The following is a 17947-nucleotide window of genomic DNA, read 5'->3' as shown; positions in this document are numbered from 1 at the left end:
GAAAACTTATACAATTTTTTTTAAATTTTATTGGACATTAAAGAAATTCCAAGGAAAAATCTTTCTTGTTAGTATTATTATTATTAGTTTTTAACGTGAATGATTCCGTTTGGGATAGAATTTTATTTAAATATAAAAAGGAACAACAAAATGAGACAACATTTTAGAGAAACATAATGAACCATACTCTTAATCAATAATGTTTGAAATCTCAATATTTGATTCATAACTTGAATCTTAATATTATGAATCATTCATTTATTAGACGATGAATGTAATTATTCATTATTTATTTTATTATCTAATAAATAAATAAATAACATGTAAATTAAGACTCACGTTAGGACTAAAAAGCTGAGATCCCTAACATTACTCACTTTTAAATGAAAGCAGAAAATCACCCTTGCAGTTATTATTATGATCCTCAAACAAGAAATACATATAAACGCGAACAATCCAAGTCTTCATATAAACTTGGTAGCTGCAAGCAAGAGAGGATTCTTCTTGTGCTGGGTAAATCCGGGCCTAACATCATAATCCAAGTCATCAATCTCCATTCCACGCGGCATTGTCCAATCAAATTTGTAAAGAAGATTGGCAAGTGCAAGCTCCACAATCGGCATTGCTATGGGTAATCCTGCACAAATTCTTCTACCGGCACCAAATGGGATAAATTCAAAGTTTTGACCTCCCATATCAATATTAGAGCCCACAAATCTCTCAGGAATAAATTCGTCTGGTTTATCCCAAACTTGGCCGTCCCTTCCTATTGCCAGCACATTAACGAAAACCGTTGTCTTAGCTGGTATGTGATAACCATCGATAACGCACCTTTCTGTGGTTTCTCTTGGGAGGAATTGAGCCGCTGGTTGAAATCTCATTGTCTCTTTGACTACAGCCTTAAGATACTCTAATCTTGTAAGATCGTCTTCATCTACAAAGCCTTTATCTTTTACCACATATCTTACTTCTTTTTGAACCTTCTTCATTGCTTCAGCATTCTTCATTAGGTTGGTCATAGCCCATTCGAGTGTAACTTTAATTGTGTCAGTGGCAGCTATATTTTCCTGCTTGCAAAAAAATAAATAAATAAAAACAAAAATAAATAATTAAACATATACATCAGGAAAGATTAATTTTTTTATCTAATTAGAAAAAGAAAAAACGCTGAGAGTTTAATTTAAAAAAAAAAAAGATAAGAGGAGCGAAGAACCCAAATTAATTTGTTAGACCCCTACTTCATGATTCGTATACAGATTGTCAGCTAATTAAAGTTCCTTGAAAACTCTGGCTAAGTGCTGGGGACAGCTAAGAATTTAAATTAATTTTGAGTTAAAAAAACATAGTACCATGATCGTCGATTTGATACTATCAAACGTTTGATGATCGTCAGCAGTTTTCATCTCACCAAGTAAAACATCAATTAAGTCCTCTTGCTCAGCAACTTTTGGTCGCTTTGGATCCAAATGGTCCTCGATGAGTTGCTGATAAACTTTATCACAATCACTGAAATTATTTCTGAGGCGACGATTCCATCCTGTGAGACTATCGAGCCAACATCCCACGAAAGGCAAACAATCTCTGAAAAAGACTCTCCCCACCATGGCCTGAGTCTCCGCAAAAACAGAATGGAGTCTACTTACAGTTGCCGTGCCTTCATCTTCGAACCTCTTGCCAAAACCAACTCGAAAAATAATATTACGTATAAGAGTCATCGCCATCTCGCTCAGGTTGATAGGTGCTTCCGATGAGACATAATCATTATCAGCAGCAGCAGGTGCTGCGCTTAATTTTGATATTTTTTCAATCATACGGAAAATCTCATCTGTTTGAACTTGACGAAATTGCTCAGTTCTATTAGCGCTAAGCATATGGGTGACAAATTTTTTCTTCATCTCTCTCCAGCTCTCATAATGTGGAGTCAGAGTGAGACCCAAGAAATTGTAAGATAACTTTTGCGTGCCACTCAAAACTGGCCTGCTAGAAAATTGAAGATCGTGAGTTTTGAAGGCCTCTTTAGCCAATTTTGCTGAAGAAATTACTATGGTTGGTCTAAAACCAAGACGCAGAGAAAAGATGGGACCATATTGTTTAGAAAGTTTCCAAAAACAAAATGCAAGGTTTGTGGCATCGAGCTGGTGTAGGTTACCGATTAGGGGGAGACCAGGAGGGCCAGGTGGAAGTTTAGCGCTTGTGTTTTTTCTGTGTTTTTGGAGAAAAAACAATAGAAAGATGGGAAGACAAAAAAGGATCACAAGAACAAGTAAAGCCATTCCTTGTTTCCTTAGCAAGTAGCTGGGGGGAGTCTTGTGCATACAACAACAACAGACCTAATCCTATTTATATATTATGATGCATGGGCGGATTAAAGCCTTTGCTGGATGAGATCGGGCACATGCCTCTTTTTGGGTTTCGATAATTTTTTATTCTTCATAGTTGTTCAATTACGACTGGTCTTTTATTTATTTATTGAAAGAATCTGAACAGGCTAGCTGTTAGTTGGATTTGCAAGTGTAGCTGATACTATCACTCTTAATTTTATTTTATTTTTCCTTTTCTTAGTTGTTCAAACTCAGAACTTAGTCCAATAGTGCTAAAAGAAAAGAATTGGGTGTCAACAATTGAATCTGCTTTCGGGGACCCACTAATGAACCATAAATCAATAATCAATACATATAAGATTTGATGATAAAATATTAAAAAGAAGATTGTGGCATTTGATTGTTATTTATTATGGTAAAATTAATCAGTTAGTATTGTCCGCATTCCGCAAGTTGAAATATTACTAATAATAGTATTTAATTTTTTCTCTTAGTGTTTGACCAACAGTATTAGGTAGCTAGTTGTGTGCATTACAACAGCACCCGTCTGCCTATTTTTATAATATGATACCTGGGCGAACTAAAGTCATTGTAGGATGAGATGGGGCGCATGCCTCACTTTGAGTTTTAAAATTTTTTATTCTTCATATGAGTCTTCTTTTTCTTTTTCTTTTTCTTTTATAAGCAAGCCTCGTGCAATGAGGAAACTTATTGAAGCATAAAAATTAAATAGAAGGGTGTAAATAAATTAAGAGGGGACATAGTGAATAGTAAGCCTACCCAATACCCGTTAGTAAGACAACTAAATCTAACAAAAACATGTGTTTATACAAGCATTTATGAAAATAGCATGATATTAATTAATATTCAATATAGTCATGTTTCTTGTATGTGTACCAATAATGTATATCTGAAAGGATCAAAATGGGAGAGCAATCTCATTATAATGCTATATTGCTATAGCAATAATCACCTACGTTTAATTGATTGATCCTGTAAAATTAAGATGCGGTTACTAAGAAATATAATATGTGGCCCTAGATTCATATTGATTGTTGTATAATATATGCCTTTCAACACTTCGATGATTAATTACTTATAGACAATCACAGCCGGGCAGAAAGTTACTTTAATACCTTAAATCATGATATTCTCTCAAATGTATAGTATATGCCTTTCCACACTTCGATGATTAATCTCGTGGACGGTTCTCACAATATTTAATTGTTTTCAAAACCCAAAATGTGTCATGTGCTGCATGTCAACCTACAATGTCGTCCTATAAGACAAAAAACGTTAATTAATGCAGCAGTATAATAATGAGATAGCTGTCCCCAGTGGCGGAGCCAGCATAGGACCAGGTGGGGCACATGCCCCAGCTGGCTTTCAAAATTTTTTTTGATGGTTTTCTTAAAAAAATATATTTTATTTATTATTTATCAAAATGCCCCACATAAATTTTAAAACTTTGAAAGTGCCCATATAATTTTAAAAACATTTCACGTTGCCCCTAACTTAAATGTCTAATTCTAAATAATTTGATTAACTATTATAATATCATAAAAATCAATAAATACAAATGAGAGAACCTTTATCAAATGAAATTCATTAAAAAATTAATTAAAATAAGTAAAATCTTAGCTTTCCGCTTTCTCTCGTCTCTTCCATAGTTCCATGAAATAAAGTGTGGTGGGTGGACTCCATAGCAGATTAGGCGATTTGCAGTGCTCCCTGATCGTCACCATGCGCGTGATGTTTTTTAATTCTAATTTTTTATTTCATTATTTTTTCTATTTTAAAATTGCTAATTTTATTATATAGCTTAAATTTGAAGTTCATGCAAACATTTGATTTTGTGTTTACTTTATACTTGATGAAAAATATTCTTGGTTTTGCAAATGATTTGTCACAAGCATTACAAAGGAAAGATCAAGATATTGTGAATTCCATGAAATTAGTTAGTATTTGCAAACTAGGTCTACAAAGGATGAGGGAACATGGATGGAATTCTTTGCTTAGTCAAGTTTCTTCATTTTGTGAGAAGCATTTTATTATTGTTCCTATCATGGAAAATATGTTTCTAACCCCTGGAAGATCAAGGCATAGAGCACAAGAGATCACAAATATGCATCATTATCGCATTGACCTATTTTGTACTATTTTGGATATGCAACTTCAAGAGTTAAACAGTCGTTTTAATGAGGTAAACACTAAATTACTTCTGTGCTTGGCTTGTTTATGTCCAAAAGATTTATTTGCAGCTTTCAATAAAGAACCGTTATTGCGCCTTGCTCAATTTTATCTAAAAGATTTTTCTCCAATTGATCTCATGGCACTAGATACTTAACTTGATGTTTACATAATGGATATGCAGTCTAGTGTTGAGTTTTCAGGATTAAACAAGATTTGTGATCTTACACAAAAAATGGTTGAGACTAATAAGCACAAGGTGTTTTCATTGGTCTATTTATTAGTCACATTAGCATTAGTTTTACCAGTTGCCACTACCACTGTTGAAAGAGTTTTTTCAGCTATGAATTATGTGAAGAATCGACTACGAAGTTGAATGGAAGATGAATGGTTGAATGATAATCTGGTTGTGTACATTGAAAAAGATGTATTTGATTGTATTGATAATGAAATTATTTTACAGCATTTTCAACGCATGAAATCTCGTTGGGGAATTCTTGATTAGAACAATTGTAATAAGTAAATTTATTATTAATTTATATTATAGTTGCAATTCTATGTATTGTTATCTAAATTTTCAAAATTTATTATCAATTTATATTATATTGTGATTTTATGTGTTGTAATATAAATTTTCAAAATTATACTACATTTTTAGTGTGCCCCAGATCAATTTAATTCATGGCTACGTCCCTGGCTGTCCCATACTCCCGTTTTGACCATTCCATAGATGCTTGATTATATTGATAGAAACATAATTATATAGACTATTAATGCATAACCAATGGTTAATTTAAAAGGATTAATTGAGTACTTTTTTAACATTTGAAAGTCTGTGCGAAATAAAAATGAATTTTTTAAAATTATTAGATACGTATTCAGAATAATAAAGTTTTCTCAAGAACTTTTAAGTGTAAATAAGTCCACCTAAATTAAAATCCTTGTATATTCAAATTAAACAAGTTAGCACGTATTTGTTTAAAAGTATTGGAGTTAAACAAGGCAGGGAATTATTAATATCCAATCAGCACTAGATTACAAGTCTTTATGATGTTTTCCACTCCTGACTAGGAAATGTTATTTATATTTAATTTTTATCATTAATTTTTAATGTAGGACAAATCTTCAATTTTTGTAATCATCATTTGTAACTTAAATATTTGGCCTAAAATTTCATCTATCGAAACCACCGAAATTAATAGAATCCAATTAAAAATTGAGAGATAGCACATCGCCCATCAATTGTGTTTGGTTGATGACCCATCGCATAGATTAAGAGATGGGCCATTCCCAGCCATTGCCAACAAAAACAAAAAAATGAGTGGTGCTATTGGCACACCTGCATTATCTCGGCACCGATCTCCCTCACTCTCTCAGTTCCGGTCCCCCTCACTCTCTCTACTCCGATCTTCCTCACTCTCTCAACTCTGTTGTCTTCATTCTCTCGATCTCAGCTGCACCGCTCTCTAACCCCCAACACAATCGGCTTAATTGATTAAAGATTAATTTGTAATTAAGATGCAGACTGCTTAATTGTTGAAGATGAATTAATATGTTTTTGAGGCCTCATAGATTTTGAATGGTTATTGTTCTTGTTAAGGATATCGTGGTCTTCAAATTATTTTACAGAGCATATATTAATTTGGTAATTAATGTTGATTGCTTTGCTTATGGTAGCTTGAATTTTGTTCTTACATGAGGGACCTTCTCAGTTTGGTTTGATTGGGTTCTTCAAAATTGCTTATGATTGCCAAGGACTGCAGTAATTGTTCCTCTGAATGGGAAGCTTTGTATCATTCATAACATCATGAGCATTAATATGGTTGCTACACTGCTGTGTGGTGGGGGATAAAAGAGGGGGAATGAGAGAGAGAGAGAGAGAGAGAGAGACGGGAGAAACATTGCTGCACTCTTTGTTCTGTGCGTGTGTGGTGTTGCTGCTTGCAAGTGTAAATGACTTTTATACTTTGCACAAAATGAACTGTTTTGTGCAAAGCTTTGTGAGAATATCGGTGATGTAATAAGAGGGTGCCAATAGTCTAACTAAAAAAAAAGATTCAGTAGTTTTTTTTTTTACAGGATCAATAAATACAATTGGTTATTATTGATTTAACAGAATTTAGGGCCACATATTATCTTTCTTTGTAACCGCATCTTTTACAGGATCAATCAATTAAACGTAGGTGATTATTGCTATAGCATTATAATGAGATTGCTCTCCCATTTTGATCCTTTCAGATATACCTTATTGGTACACATACAAGAAACATGACTATATTGAATATTAATTACTATCATGCTATTTTCATAAATGCTTGTATATACACCTGTTTTTGTTAGATTTAGTTGTCTTACTAACGGGTATTGGGTAGGCTTACTATTCACTATGTCTCCACTTAATTTATTTACACTCTTCTATTTAATTTTTATGCTTCAATAATTTTCCTCATTGCACGAGGTTTGCTTATAAAAGAAAAAGAAAAAGAAGACCGATATGAACTATTATGAAGAATAAAAAAGTTTTAAAACTCAAAATAAGGCATGTGCCCCATCTCATCCTACAATGACTTTAGTTCGCTCAGGTATCATATTATAAAAATAGGCAGAGGTGTGTTGCTGTAATGCACACAACTAGCTACCTAATACTGTTGGTCAAAAATTAAGAGAAAAAATAAAATATTATTATTAGTAATATTCGGACAATACTAACTGATAAATTTTACCATAATAAATACAATCACGTGTCACAATCTTGGTTTCAATAATTTATTATCAAATCTTACATGTATTGATTATTGATTTAGAGTTCACTAGTGTAAGCAGCTAGTGGTCCTCGAAAGCAGATTCAATTGTTGACACCCAATTCTTTTCTTTTAGCACTATTGGACTAAGTTCTGAGTTTGAACAACTTAGAAAAGGAAAAATAAAAAACTAAAAAAAAAAAAAAAAAAGAGTTATAGTATCAGCTACACTTGCAAATCCAACTAACAGCTAGCCTGTTCAGATTCGCTCAATAAATAAATAAAAGACCAGTCGTAATTGAACAACTATGAAGAATAAAAAATTATCGAAACGCAAAAAGAGGCATGTGCCCGATCTCATCCAGCGAAGGCTTTAATCCGCCCATGCATCATAATATATAAATAGGAATAGATCTGTTGTTGTTGCGTGCACAAGACTACCCAGCCACTTGCTAAGGAAACAAGGAATGGCTCTACTTGTTCTTGTGATCCTTTTTTGTCTTCCCATCTTTCTATTATTTCTTCTTCAAAAACACAGAAAATAATAATTGTTGGCCAGAAAGAAGTTTATCTCCTTCAACGTATAAAGGAATATGATATTATGCTGCATTAAAGTTATGTCTTGGACAGTAATAATAATAATTGGTGGCCATCACGAAATAATAAATAAATAAAAACAAGCTTTCCAACAAAAGCAAGTGCTTTTTATCACTGAACTCACTACTGGTTTCAATCATATTAAAAGGGCTATAGTATTTTATTTTCCTAATTTCAAGCATTACTATACACATTAGCCTCCCACATTATTTTATGTCCTCCCCCCACATTGCATTCATCTCAATCGTCCACTATCTTAGTTTCTTGGCCCCCCACCCACCATAATCGGTAACCTACACCAGCTCGATGCCACAAACCTTGCATTTTGTTTATGGAAACTTTCCAAACAATATGGTCCCATCTTTTCTCTGCGTCTTGGTCTTAGATCAGCCATAGTAATTTCTTCAGCAAAATTGGCTAAAGAGGCCTTCAAAACTCACGATCTTCAATTTTCTAGCAGGCCAGTTTTGAGTGGCACGCAAAAGTTATCTTACAATTTCTTGGGTCTCACTCTGACTCCACATTATGAGAGCTGGAGAGAGATGCAGAAAAAATTTGTCACCCATATGCTTAGCGCTAATAGAACTGAGCAATTTCGTCAAGTTCAAATAGATGAGATTTTCCGTATGATTGAAAAAATATCAAAATTAGGCGCAGCACCTGCTGCTGCTGATGATGATTATGTCTCATCGGAAGCACCTATCAACCTGTGCGAGACGGCGATGACTCTTATACGTAATATTATTTTTCGAGTTGGTTTTGGCAAGAGGTTCGAAGATGAAAGCACGGCAGCTGTAAGTAGACTCCATTCTGTTTTTGCGGAGACTCAGGCCATGGTGGGGAGAATCTTTTTAAGAGATTGTTTGCCTTTCGTGGGATGTTGGCTCGATAGTCTCACAGGATGGAATCGTCGCCTCAGAAATAATTTCAGTGATTGTGATAAAGTTTATCAGCAACTCATCGAGGACCATTTGGATCCAAAGCGACCAAAAGTTGCTGAGAAAGAGGACTTAATTGATGTTTTACTTGCTGAGATGAAAACTGCTGATGATCATCAAACGTTAGATCATATCAAAGCAACGATCATGGTACCATGTTTTTTTCACTCAAAATTAATTTAAATTCTTAGCTGTCCCCAGCACTTAGCCCGAGTTTTCAAGGAACTTTAATTAGCTGACAATCTGTATACGAATCCTGGAGAAGTAGGGGTCTAACTAATTAATTTGGGTTTTTTGTTCCTCTATCATTTTTTAAAAAAAAATAAACTCTCAGCTTTTTTTCTTTTCTAATTAGACAAAAAACATTAATTTTTCGTGATATATATGTTTGATTGTTTATTTTTTGTTTTATTATTATTATTTTTTTTTTTGCAAGCAGGAAAATATTGCTGCCACGGACACAATTAAAGTTACTCTCGAATGGTCTATGACCAACCTAATGAAGAATCCTGAAGCAATGAAGAAGGTTCAAAAAGAAGTAAGATGTGTGGTAAAAGATAAAGGCTTTGTAGATGAAGATGATCTTCCAAGATTAGAGTATCTGAAGGCTGTAGTCAAAGAGACATTGAGATTTCAACCAGCGGCTGAATTCGTCCCAAGAGAGACCACAGAAAAGTGCGTTATCGATGGTTATCACATACCAGCTAAGACAACGGTTTTAGTTAATGTGTGGGCAATAGGAAGGGACGGCCAAGTTTGGGATAAACCAGACGAATTTATTCCTGAGAGATTTGTGGGCTCTAATATTGATATGGGAGGCCAAAACTTTGAATTTATCCCATTTGGTGCCGGTAGAAGAATTTGTACAGGATTACCTGTAGCAATGCCGATTGTGGAGCTTGCACTTGCCAATCTTCTTTACAAATTTGATTGGACAATGCCGCATGGAATGGAGATTGAGGACTTGGATTATGATGCTAATCCCGGATTTACCCTGCACAAGAAGAATCCTCTCAGGCCTGTAGCTACCAAATTTATATGAAAACTTGGATTGTTCACGTTTATATATATTTCTTGTTTGAGGATCATAATAACTGTGAGTAATGTTAGCGATCTCAACATTAAATTGTCTCGTTTTGTTGTTCCCTTTTTTATTTAAATAAAATTCTAATCCACACATAATCATTCACTTTAAAAACTAACAACAACAACAACAAAGATTAGTCCTTGGAAATTTCTTTAATGTCCAATAAATTTTAAAAAATATTTTATAAGTTTTAATAAAATAATCATTTTGATATTGCTAAGCTCTTTTCCGTGTCTTCAACATCAATTGATGCCATTGGATCTTTGATTTCCTCATAGCTAATTAAAATATTTTATGAGAGAAACAAATTGAATAATTTATTTTTGTGTAAATTAAAAATAAAACAATAAAGTGGAAGGTAAAAGTTTTGGTAGTTAGAGGTTGTTTGACCATTAATGTGGTTCTAATTTTTTATTGTTTTACATGATATTTTAAATATTTACTAAAAAAATGGTGATTTTCTTGAGTCTACCTAGGGATCAGGTAGCTCTGCCTTTGGGTCTAAGGGCCTTCTCATACTATAACAGGAGCACCATCTACTCACGTATCATACGACACATGGAATTAGATTCAATGTTAGGCTGATTAGTGCTTAATTCTTCTTAATTTTCTACCACAATTTTCTAACACACGTGAATATATAGTAACATATAATTAAAATCTAATTAGTTTTATATTCTTATCGAATAATTACCAATTTTTTTAAATGTTAACAAAAAGGTCAAATCGACACGTTAAAAATAGGTAGGCAGAGGTGTGTTGTTAATTTGTATTGCACAAGACTAACTAGCTAATTGCTCTAAAAAAAAAAAAACGGCTTCAATCATTCTTGCCATCCTTTTTTCTCTTCTGATTCTGTTACTTCTTCCCCAAAAACATAGAAAAATTAGTGCTTATTTGCCTTTACCAGTGCCACGTTTGCTGTAACTAGTTTCTTTTCATATCTTTTCTGAGCCTTCGAACAATCTTTCTTCCAATAGCCTCTTTCATGACAAAAGGCATACTCATCTTGATTTATATTTCTGCTTCTCAATTTGGATCTAGAATTCTTTCCACCACGCATTTTTTTTTCTCTATCATCATTTTTTTGGCTAACAAAGCTCCAAACGATACTCTTTAGGAATGCTTATCATTATTTTGAATTTCTAAATTGGTCAATACTGTGCAGAAATCTCTAAAGATGATCACGCTTTTACAATATAATGAGGTAGTAACAAAATGACTATATTCTTTTGGAAGTGGGTGTAGTAGGATTATAGCCTTGACTTTTTCCTTAATATCTTCATTAAAGTTCTTCAAATCTATAAGTAATTTTTCAAATCTTGAGACATAATTGTGCATTGACACCTCAGATTTCATTAAAAAACCATATACCTAGCTTATTGCATGAATGTGATTTTTCAGGACGTTTCAGCAAGTACTTTTACTCCAATGTATGCCACAAAGTCATCGTACACTCATCATCTTTCACTAGATATTTCACCTCCTTGGTCAAATAAGATATGATTTGACCATAGGTTTTCTCGTTCATGCTATCCCAAGCTTCTTTGTTTTATAAGTGTCTTTTATTTTTCAAAACAACATCGAGATTGATTTAAATAAGGGCATCAATAACTTCGAACCTCCACATTACGAAGTTGATTTTTCCATCAAACTTTTCAACATCGATCTTTTGGCACCCTATAACAGGTGCTGAATAGTGAAGTGACAACTCTTGCCCCCCACCTGAAGTGTCTCTTGAAATCATTTGGGTAGATCTCTCCCCATTTCTAGAAGTTTCGTCTTCTACCATTTTCTCAACAAACTATTCCCACTTGAAAGAACAGTCTCTATGATGTTAATTTTGCGTGAATAAATAGATTAGGAAAGTTCTTATGAGAATGTAGGGGTCCCAACGGTCCCACTTAAAATCTAAACTCTTTAGATATATTACCTTGTTTACAAAACTTTCCTAGACATGTATAAATACACCCTTTTTAAAATAGATTGTCTCACAAGCACAAATGGTCATCTTCACTGTTTCTGTGAGTAGTACCGTATATGTGAACATGCTTTGCCCATGCTCAACAACCCACTTTCTTCACTTTTGGCATGCTATTGTCAGTCACCACAAATTTTACCATGCATTGTCTCTTGACTTTTCAACAGACTTCGGTACGTAATATTATTTTCAGATTCGCTTTTAGTAAGAGGTTTGAAGATGATGGCTCAGCAGTTGTAAATAGATTGGATTATCTTTTTGTAGAAACTCACCTCTTTTTTTAGGCCTTTTTGTTTTCAGATTGCTCTTTTTCTTTCATTAATAATTGGCTCGATAAACTCACACGAATGCGTTGTCGTCTCCAAAAGCATTTCAAAGATTTCGATATTATCAATAACTCATCAATGACCATTTGGATTCGAAGCGCCCAAAAATTGTTGGTCAACAAGGGGACTTAATCGATGACCTACTTAGTCTCAGTAAAGCTAGTGCTTTGACATTGGATGATGTCAAAGTAGTGATTATGGTATGTAAATAATCTATTCCTTTTTACCAAAAATTAATTGTATTTCTCAACTACTTGTTCCTCATTAACATGCTTGGCCGACTTGTTTTCGAGTATACCTAGCCAGCGCAGTTTGAATAATCAATTTTGGGTTGCCATCTCTCTCATATAACACATACAATTTAATTAGTATATATGTAGGAAATATTTATAAGTAACACGGACAAGAGTAAAGTTACTATTCCAACCAGAAGGTTTTCGTGAAACATGAAAGGAGAGCTTGGTTTGTAGGTTAAACAAATCTCTATACGGTCTTAAACAGACACCGAGGTATTGGTATAAGAAATTTGATTCCTTCATCATGAGCCTTTGATACAACAAACTCATTTCAGACTATTGTGCATACTACAAGAGATTTGAGGACAATGATTTTATCATTTGGTTGTTGTATGTGTATGACATGTTGGTAGCAGGCCTCAATAAAAATCGAGTCTAAGAATTAAAGGCATAATTGGCTAGAGAGTTTGAAATGAAGGACTTGGGACCAACAAATAAAATTTTAGGGATGCAAATTCACCAGACATAAATAATAGGAAGATTTGGTTTTCTTAAAAGAATTATTTGAAAAAAATCTTGTGATGCTTCAACATGCAAGATTGTAAGCAAATTTCTACCACATTTCTTATTAATTTCAAGTTATCCTCACGTATGTGTCCTAGCAATGAAGAAAAAAGGAGAGAGATGTCTCGAGTACCATATGCATCATCAATGGAAAGTTTGATGTTCGATATGATATGCACTAGACCAGATATTGCACAAGCAGTGGGAACAATTATCAGATATATGTTGAATCCTGGTAGAGAGCATTGAAAAACTGTGAAGATGATCTTGAGATACATTAGAGGAACCTCATATGTTGCATTATATTACGAAGGATCAGAAGTTGTCGTTAAGGTCTATGTGAACTCAGATTTTAGAAGAGATCTTGATAAAATGAAATCCACTACTGAATGTGTTAACACTTATAGGAGGAGCTATAAGTTAGGTTTCAAACCCGTAGGCTGTTGTGGCTTTATCTACAACAAAAGTAATATACATGGCAACTACATAAGTTTGCAGGAAAACTATTTGAATACAGAGGTCATTGGAGGAGCTCGGGCACAAATAAGGAAAATTTTCTGTATTTTGTGACAGTCAGAGTGCCTTGCACATTACAAGGAACCTAACCTTTCATTCTAGGACAAAGCAAATATGGGTACAATAGCACTTCGTTCAAAAAGTAATGATGGAGGGAAGTGTGGATTTAAAGAAAATCCCTACCAAGGAGAACCTAACAGATGTTTTAACAAGTCAATCAATGCTGAAAAATTTGTATGGAGTCGATCCTCTGGTGACCTAACAAAGACGTAAGCAACATGACAATAGTGAAAAAGAATGGATGGTGTGGAGACATGATTGGTTCTCAATCAACCAATCAATCAAGTCTTCAAGTGGGAGAATTGTTGAACATGTGCATGCATGTGGCAAATAATTAAATGTGGTTAGCATGCAACTTTTTTTAACTCTTGACATAAATTTGTTGAGTAAGTGGGAAGCACACAACTTTTAACTTTGGCACCAAAGTGGAAAGTTGAGTGAAATTTTATATTATTTTAATGCCCACTATTGTTGATTTTTTGGGCATTGCTTGACCTATAAATAGAGGCTTCATTTGCCCTCTTCAATCATCCTATTTTCTCTAATTTAAGTGAGAGTACCAAGAGGTGTAAGTGGAGAGTGTTGAAAGTTTTGAGCTCTAGTTCTAATGTTTTTGAGAGTTCGGGTGTATTGGAGTTTTGGGTTGTAAGACAAAACACTATAATACTTGTAATTCATTTTCACCAGTAAAATATTTTTTTTTCTGTGTTCGCCCGTGAACGTAGGCCAAAAGAATCACGTAAATTCTGGTGTCACTGTGTAATCATTATTTTTCAATTTCACTTTAATTGCATTTCTGCTTCACCCGCCAAATTTCTCAACAAAGTGGAGGGGGGATGTGGCGTGTAACTTCTTCACGAACAAATGTGCTGTACTTACCATTCAATATGCTTTGTGCGGAAAGATTTTAAGAAACAAATAAACTTCACTTTTATTCATTTTATGTGGATCAAATACTTATTTATACATAAGATAAAACGTCATAAAAGTAAATAATGAATAGAATATTTTGGGATTCCTTTCGCCTTGGTTTTGCTCTAGGGAAGGAACTAGGCTAGTTGGGTTTTCATAGCCTCGTCGGATGTCTTTAAGAAAATCTTTTCTCTTAATTCGATTTATTTCTATGATAGTTGAGAATTTATTTATTTTTGGAGAAATAAAATGAATTTTGCACGCATGTGGAAAAGCAAGCAACAAGCACGTGAGTGACAACCAAAAAAATTAAACAAAAAGGGGAAATAATCAAAATTTATGCTGTTCCAGTAAATTAATCATTTTCCAAATGATCATTTTTAAACAACCTCAAATCCCTCTGTCAGTAAACAATTCTACTATCTTTCTCTAATTTTTTTTTCAATATTTTATGCCTATAGTCGTACTTGTGATTTTATTTTTTTCAAATAATTTGTTTTATTAATCAATTTGCAAACCTTATTGTCACTTACAATACTGCAAATTGTATTCAATCCACCAATTGGGAAAAATTTTAAATCTTATCCTATCAACCAATCCACCAGATTGAAAAAAAAAATATGAATTGGAATTTCCAGAACTGGGTGCACTGGTTTGGACTATGAGCACCTATAGCTGGATATTTTGTAAAGCACAATTATGAGAAATGAAGCAAATTATTTTTAATAAATCTCAATAAGAGGCGGGTTTATTATTACTATAAGAAATGAAATTATAAAAGTCATGGAGGAACAAAATGAACAATGCCTAGAAATTATTGGAACGTGGGAAGAGATAGAACTGTTGATCAGACAGAATAAGGACAGGATTCTGTCATTTAATTTAAAAAAAAGGAAAAGAAAATGCATGCGAACCATAAAATGACCAGCACTCGTAAATCGTAATGCTTAGATCGTTTTGTAGAATTCAATAACCCAATAGCAGTAAACACGACATATAACTTTCATATCTGCAAATCCAACTCCTGTTGCCAAGGCCTTGAACTCCGCCAATGTCCTCTCCTTTGCTCCGGGAAATAGATTGGAGAGGTGTACGTCAAGACTTGCTATATTCTTGCTTACAATATCAGTCTCGGGGAATTCTGGCACTATTGATTCCACCAAAATGACCTTTCCGGATTCCGGTATTGCTTCGTAGCAGTTCTTTAATATCTTCGAACATTCTTCATCGCTCCAGTCATGAAGTATCCACTGAGAGATTAATTTATATGAACATTTCATGAAATTTCAAAATTTTTGGAATTGACATACATAATCAATATTTTATTTTCAATTTCAATAATTAAATATTAAGTAGAGAACTAACCTTCATGAAAATAGCTTGTCCTTTAGGAACTTCAACAAACATATCTCCTCCAACATGCTCCACACCTGCAAGAGAATTAAAACACAAGGGAAAAAGGAAATTATCGTTGTTTTTAAAATGATAATTAATTGAAAATATTTTACGTAAGAGAAGGATCTACAAAATTAAATAAGCTGGCAACGAGTGACGTATACGTGAATAATTATATACCTGGACAAGAGGGTGCATGTTTGAGAACATGAGGTAAATCAAAATTAATACCCCTTAATTGTGGATATTTAGAAACAATTGATTTAAGATTTGCACCTAAGCCACCGGCAACATCCACCAATTGGTTCAGCCCTTCAAATCCCTTGTAGATCTCAAGAATTTCCTTCATGACTATAGTTGTGTGATTGTGCATTGATTGATTGAAGAGGTTATTTATTCTTTCATCTTTGGCAGCAGCCGCAAATCCATCCATTCCATTATGTGCCTTCATAAATGGAACCGACCCTTCCAATAAAGCATCCTTAGCGCAGGACCTGTCGGAAGATATCATGCACAAATATGAGTATTAATTAATTGAGTGCATATATTATATTATAACATCTACAGATACAATTAATGTGAGTACAAGGAAATTAGAAAACAAATTACCAAGAATCCATATTTACTTGGTCCTGAATTATGAGCAGAGTGGGAGCAAGAGAAACTCCATCTTTATTTGGAACAAAATATTTGGAAACTGGTGTCAAGCCATATAATCTTTGTACACTTCCATCTTTGTTCGAGACAAGATTACATGTGAGAAAAGAGTAACTGGCTAGGAGGCGTAGCATTCTGTCCAATATTATTGGGGCTTTTTTGTTATTTGTGGGCAGCTGAGAGGCAATCTCTGAAGAAGAGAGTTGAGTTGGGCTAGCTTTCGCCATTATCTCCAACAAACCAAGCTCAGTGGCAGATTTAATGGTCATTGGAAGTACTGCGCCGGAAGCGAGTTCCATGGCCAACAAGAAGTCTTGCTCATCCCTTGCTGGTTTCAACATGACTTGGTGATCATCTTGGAGTGAACCCATCTTCTTAGTCAAATTAGGATATAATGGAGAAACAAACAAGGTGCTGTATGGATGCTGAAGAGCAGTGCTTGGTTTATGGAACGCTAAACCTTTATATATAGTGTGTGTGTGTGCGTGTGGAAATTGCTAACATTAATTAATATTCTGTTATTAACATACGTCCAAGCATGTCTCAAAGGGTCAAGGTGGGAGGGCTATCTCAGCTAATAAAGAAATTTTGATCGAGCAGCCCCAACCATAAACAGAAATCATCACGTGTTCAAATTGAGTAAGTTACATGTTTGAAAGGCATCGGTGCTAATAATGTTCCAATTAAATAGGTTATCGCTCCATGGGCTTAAACACATAATCATAAATGTGAAAATGTCCCATGACTAATATATATATAATCATTCTCAGGTGCGGGATCCATGTTCTTTTTAGCAGAAATGCTTTTAAACTGTGAGATTTAAGAAACTTAGTTTTTGAATGAACATAAAACTTTACAGTTTAAGAGAGTTAAAAAATAACTCTCTCAAATCTTATGGTTAAAAAATATGTTCGTATGAAAAAAAATAATAATAAAGGCACCCGTACTAGAAAATGAGTCATATATATAAGGTGTGGGTGCTCTTATTTTTTATTTTTCAATACGAATACACTGTTAAGTTGTGCAGCTAAATTGATTTATTTTTGAAGCACTATAAAGTCGTGCAGCTTAATAGTATTAAAATCTAATTCTATTAAATTGCATGGCTTGAAAATGTGTCTGTATAAAAAAATATGAGGGCACCCACAACGCTCCCCTTTTTTTCACGTGTAAACATTATAAAGTCATATGACTTTATAGTTAATTAAATAGTAACTTTATTAAACCACACGTTTTAATAGTATATTAAATACTTACTTTATTAAATCATGCACCTTAAGAGCATGTCTGTATAAGAAAAAAATGGGGCCAACCTATGAGATAAAAGGACTGTATATATAGTCTTTTAATAATCTTAAGTACTTAAATACATGTGGAATGGTGCTGCTTAAATTCCTTGATCGATGATACGTACAGGTAGGAGCTG

General features: G+C 33.8%; 3 protein-coding genes across 3 annotated transcripts; 1 reads left to right on the top strand and 2 right to left on the bottom strand.

Moving 5' to 3' along the window:
• Nucleotides 1–384: 384 nt before the first annotated feature.
• LOC107174433 (cytochrome P450 83B1-like) lies at nt 385–2305 on the bottom strand. Its single transcript, XM_015525313.2, has 2 exons — nt 1350–2305; nt 385–1067 (listed from the first exon to the last, which is right to left on the bottom strand). Exons 1-2 carry the CDS (start codon nt 2271–2273, stop codon nt 465–467), a joined length of 1527 nt encoding a protein of 508 aa, XP_015380799.2. The 5' UTR covers nt 2274–2305; the 3' UTR covers nt 385–464.
• Nucleotides 2306–7310: 5005 nt separating this feature from the next.
• LOC102612035 (cytochrome P450 83B1-like) lies at nt 7311–9947 on the top strand. The gene is made up of 2 exons (XM_025093216.2): nt 7311–8937; nt 9227–9947. The coding sequence occupies exons 1-2, from the start codon at nt 8392–8394 to the stop codon at nt 9827–9829; spliced, it is 1149 nt and encodes a 382-aa protein (XP_024948984.1). The 5' UTR covers nt 7311–8391; the 3' UTR covers nt 9830–9947.
• Nucleotides 9948–15176: 5229 nt separating this feature from the next.
• LOC102623037 (caffeic acid 3-O-methyltransferase-like) lies at nt 15177–16966 on the bottom strand. Its single transcript, XM_025093192.2, has 4 exons — nt 16474–16966; nt 16045–16358; nt 15835–15899; nt 15177–15719 (listed from the first exon to the last, which is right to left on the bottom strand). Exons 1-4 carry the CDS (start codon nt 16890–16892, stop codon nt 15417–15419), a joined length of 1101 nt encoding a protein of 366 aa, XP_024948960.2. The 5' UTR covers nt 16893–16966; the 3' UTR covers nt 15177–15416.
• Between the last annotated feature and the right edge of the window lie 981 nt (nt 16967–17947).

The sequence above is a fragment of the Citrus sinensis genome, chromosome 2, assembly GCF_022201045.2.
Source record: "Citrus sinensis cultivar Valencia sweet orange chromosome 2, DVS_A1.0, whole genome shotgun sequence".
Lineage (NCBI taxonomy): Eukaryota > Viridiplantae > Streptophyta > Magnoliopsida > Sapindales > Rutaceae > Citrus > Citrus sinensis.
This window is presented reverse-complemented; position numbering and strand designations above follow the sequence as displayed.

Coding starts and splice junctions, on each gene's coding strand:
- LOC107174433 (XM_015525313.2), bottom strand. CDS start 2,273: ATGGCTTTACTTGTTCTTGTGATCCTTTTTTGTCTTCCCATCTTTCTA. Junction 1,068..1,349: donor GTATCAAATCGACGATCATG/GTACTATGTTTT, acceptor TTTTGCAAGCAG/GAAAATATAGCTGCCACTGA.
- LOC102612035 (XM_025093216.2), top strand. CDS start 8,392: ATGCAGAAAAAATTTGTCACCCATATGCTTAGCGCTAATAGAACTGAG. Junction 8,938..9,226: donor ATATCAAAGCAACGATCATG/GTACCATGTTTT, acceptor TTTTGCAAGCAG/GAAAATATTGCTGCCACGGA.
- LOC102623037 (XM_025093192.2), bottom strand. CDS start 16,892: ATGGGTTCACTCCAAGATGATCACCAAGTCATGTTGAAACCAGCAAGG. Junction 16,359..16,473: donor CAAGTAAATATGGATTCTTG/GTAATTTGTTTT, acceptor ATCTTCCGACAG/GTCCTGCGCTAAGGATGCTT. Junction 15,900..16,044: donor ACATGCACCCTCTTGTCCAG/GTATATAATTAT, acceptor ATTCTCTTGCAG/GTGTGGAGCATGTTGGAGGA.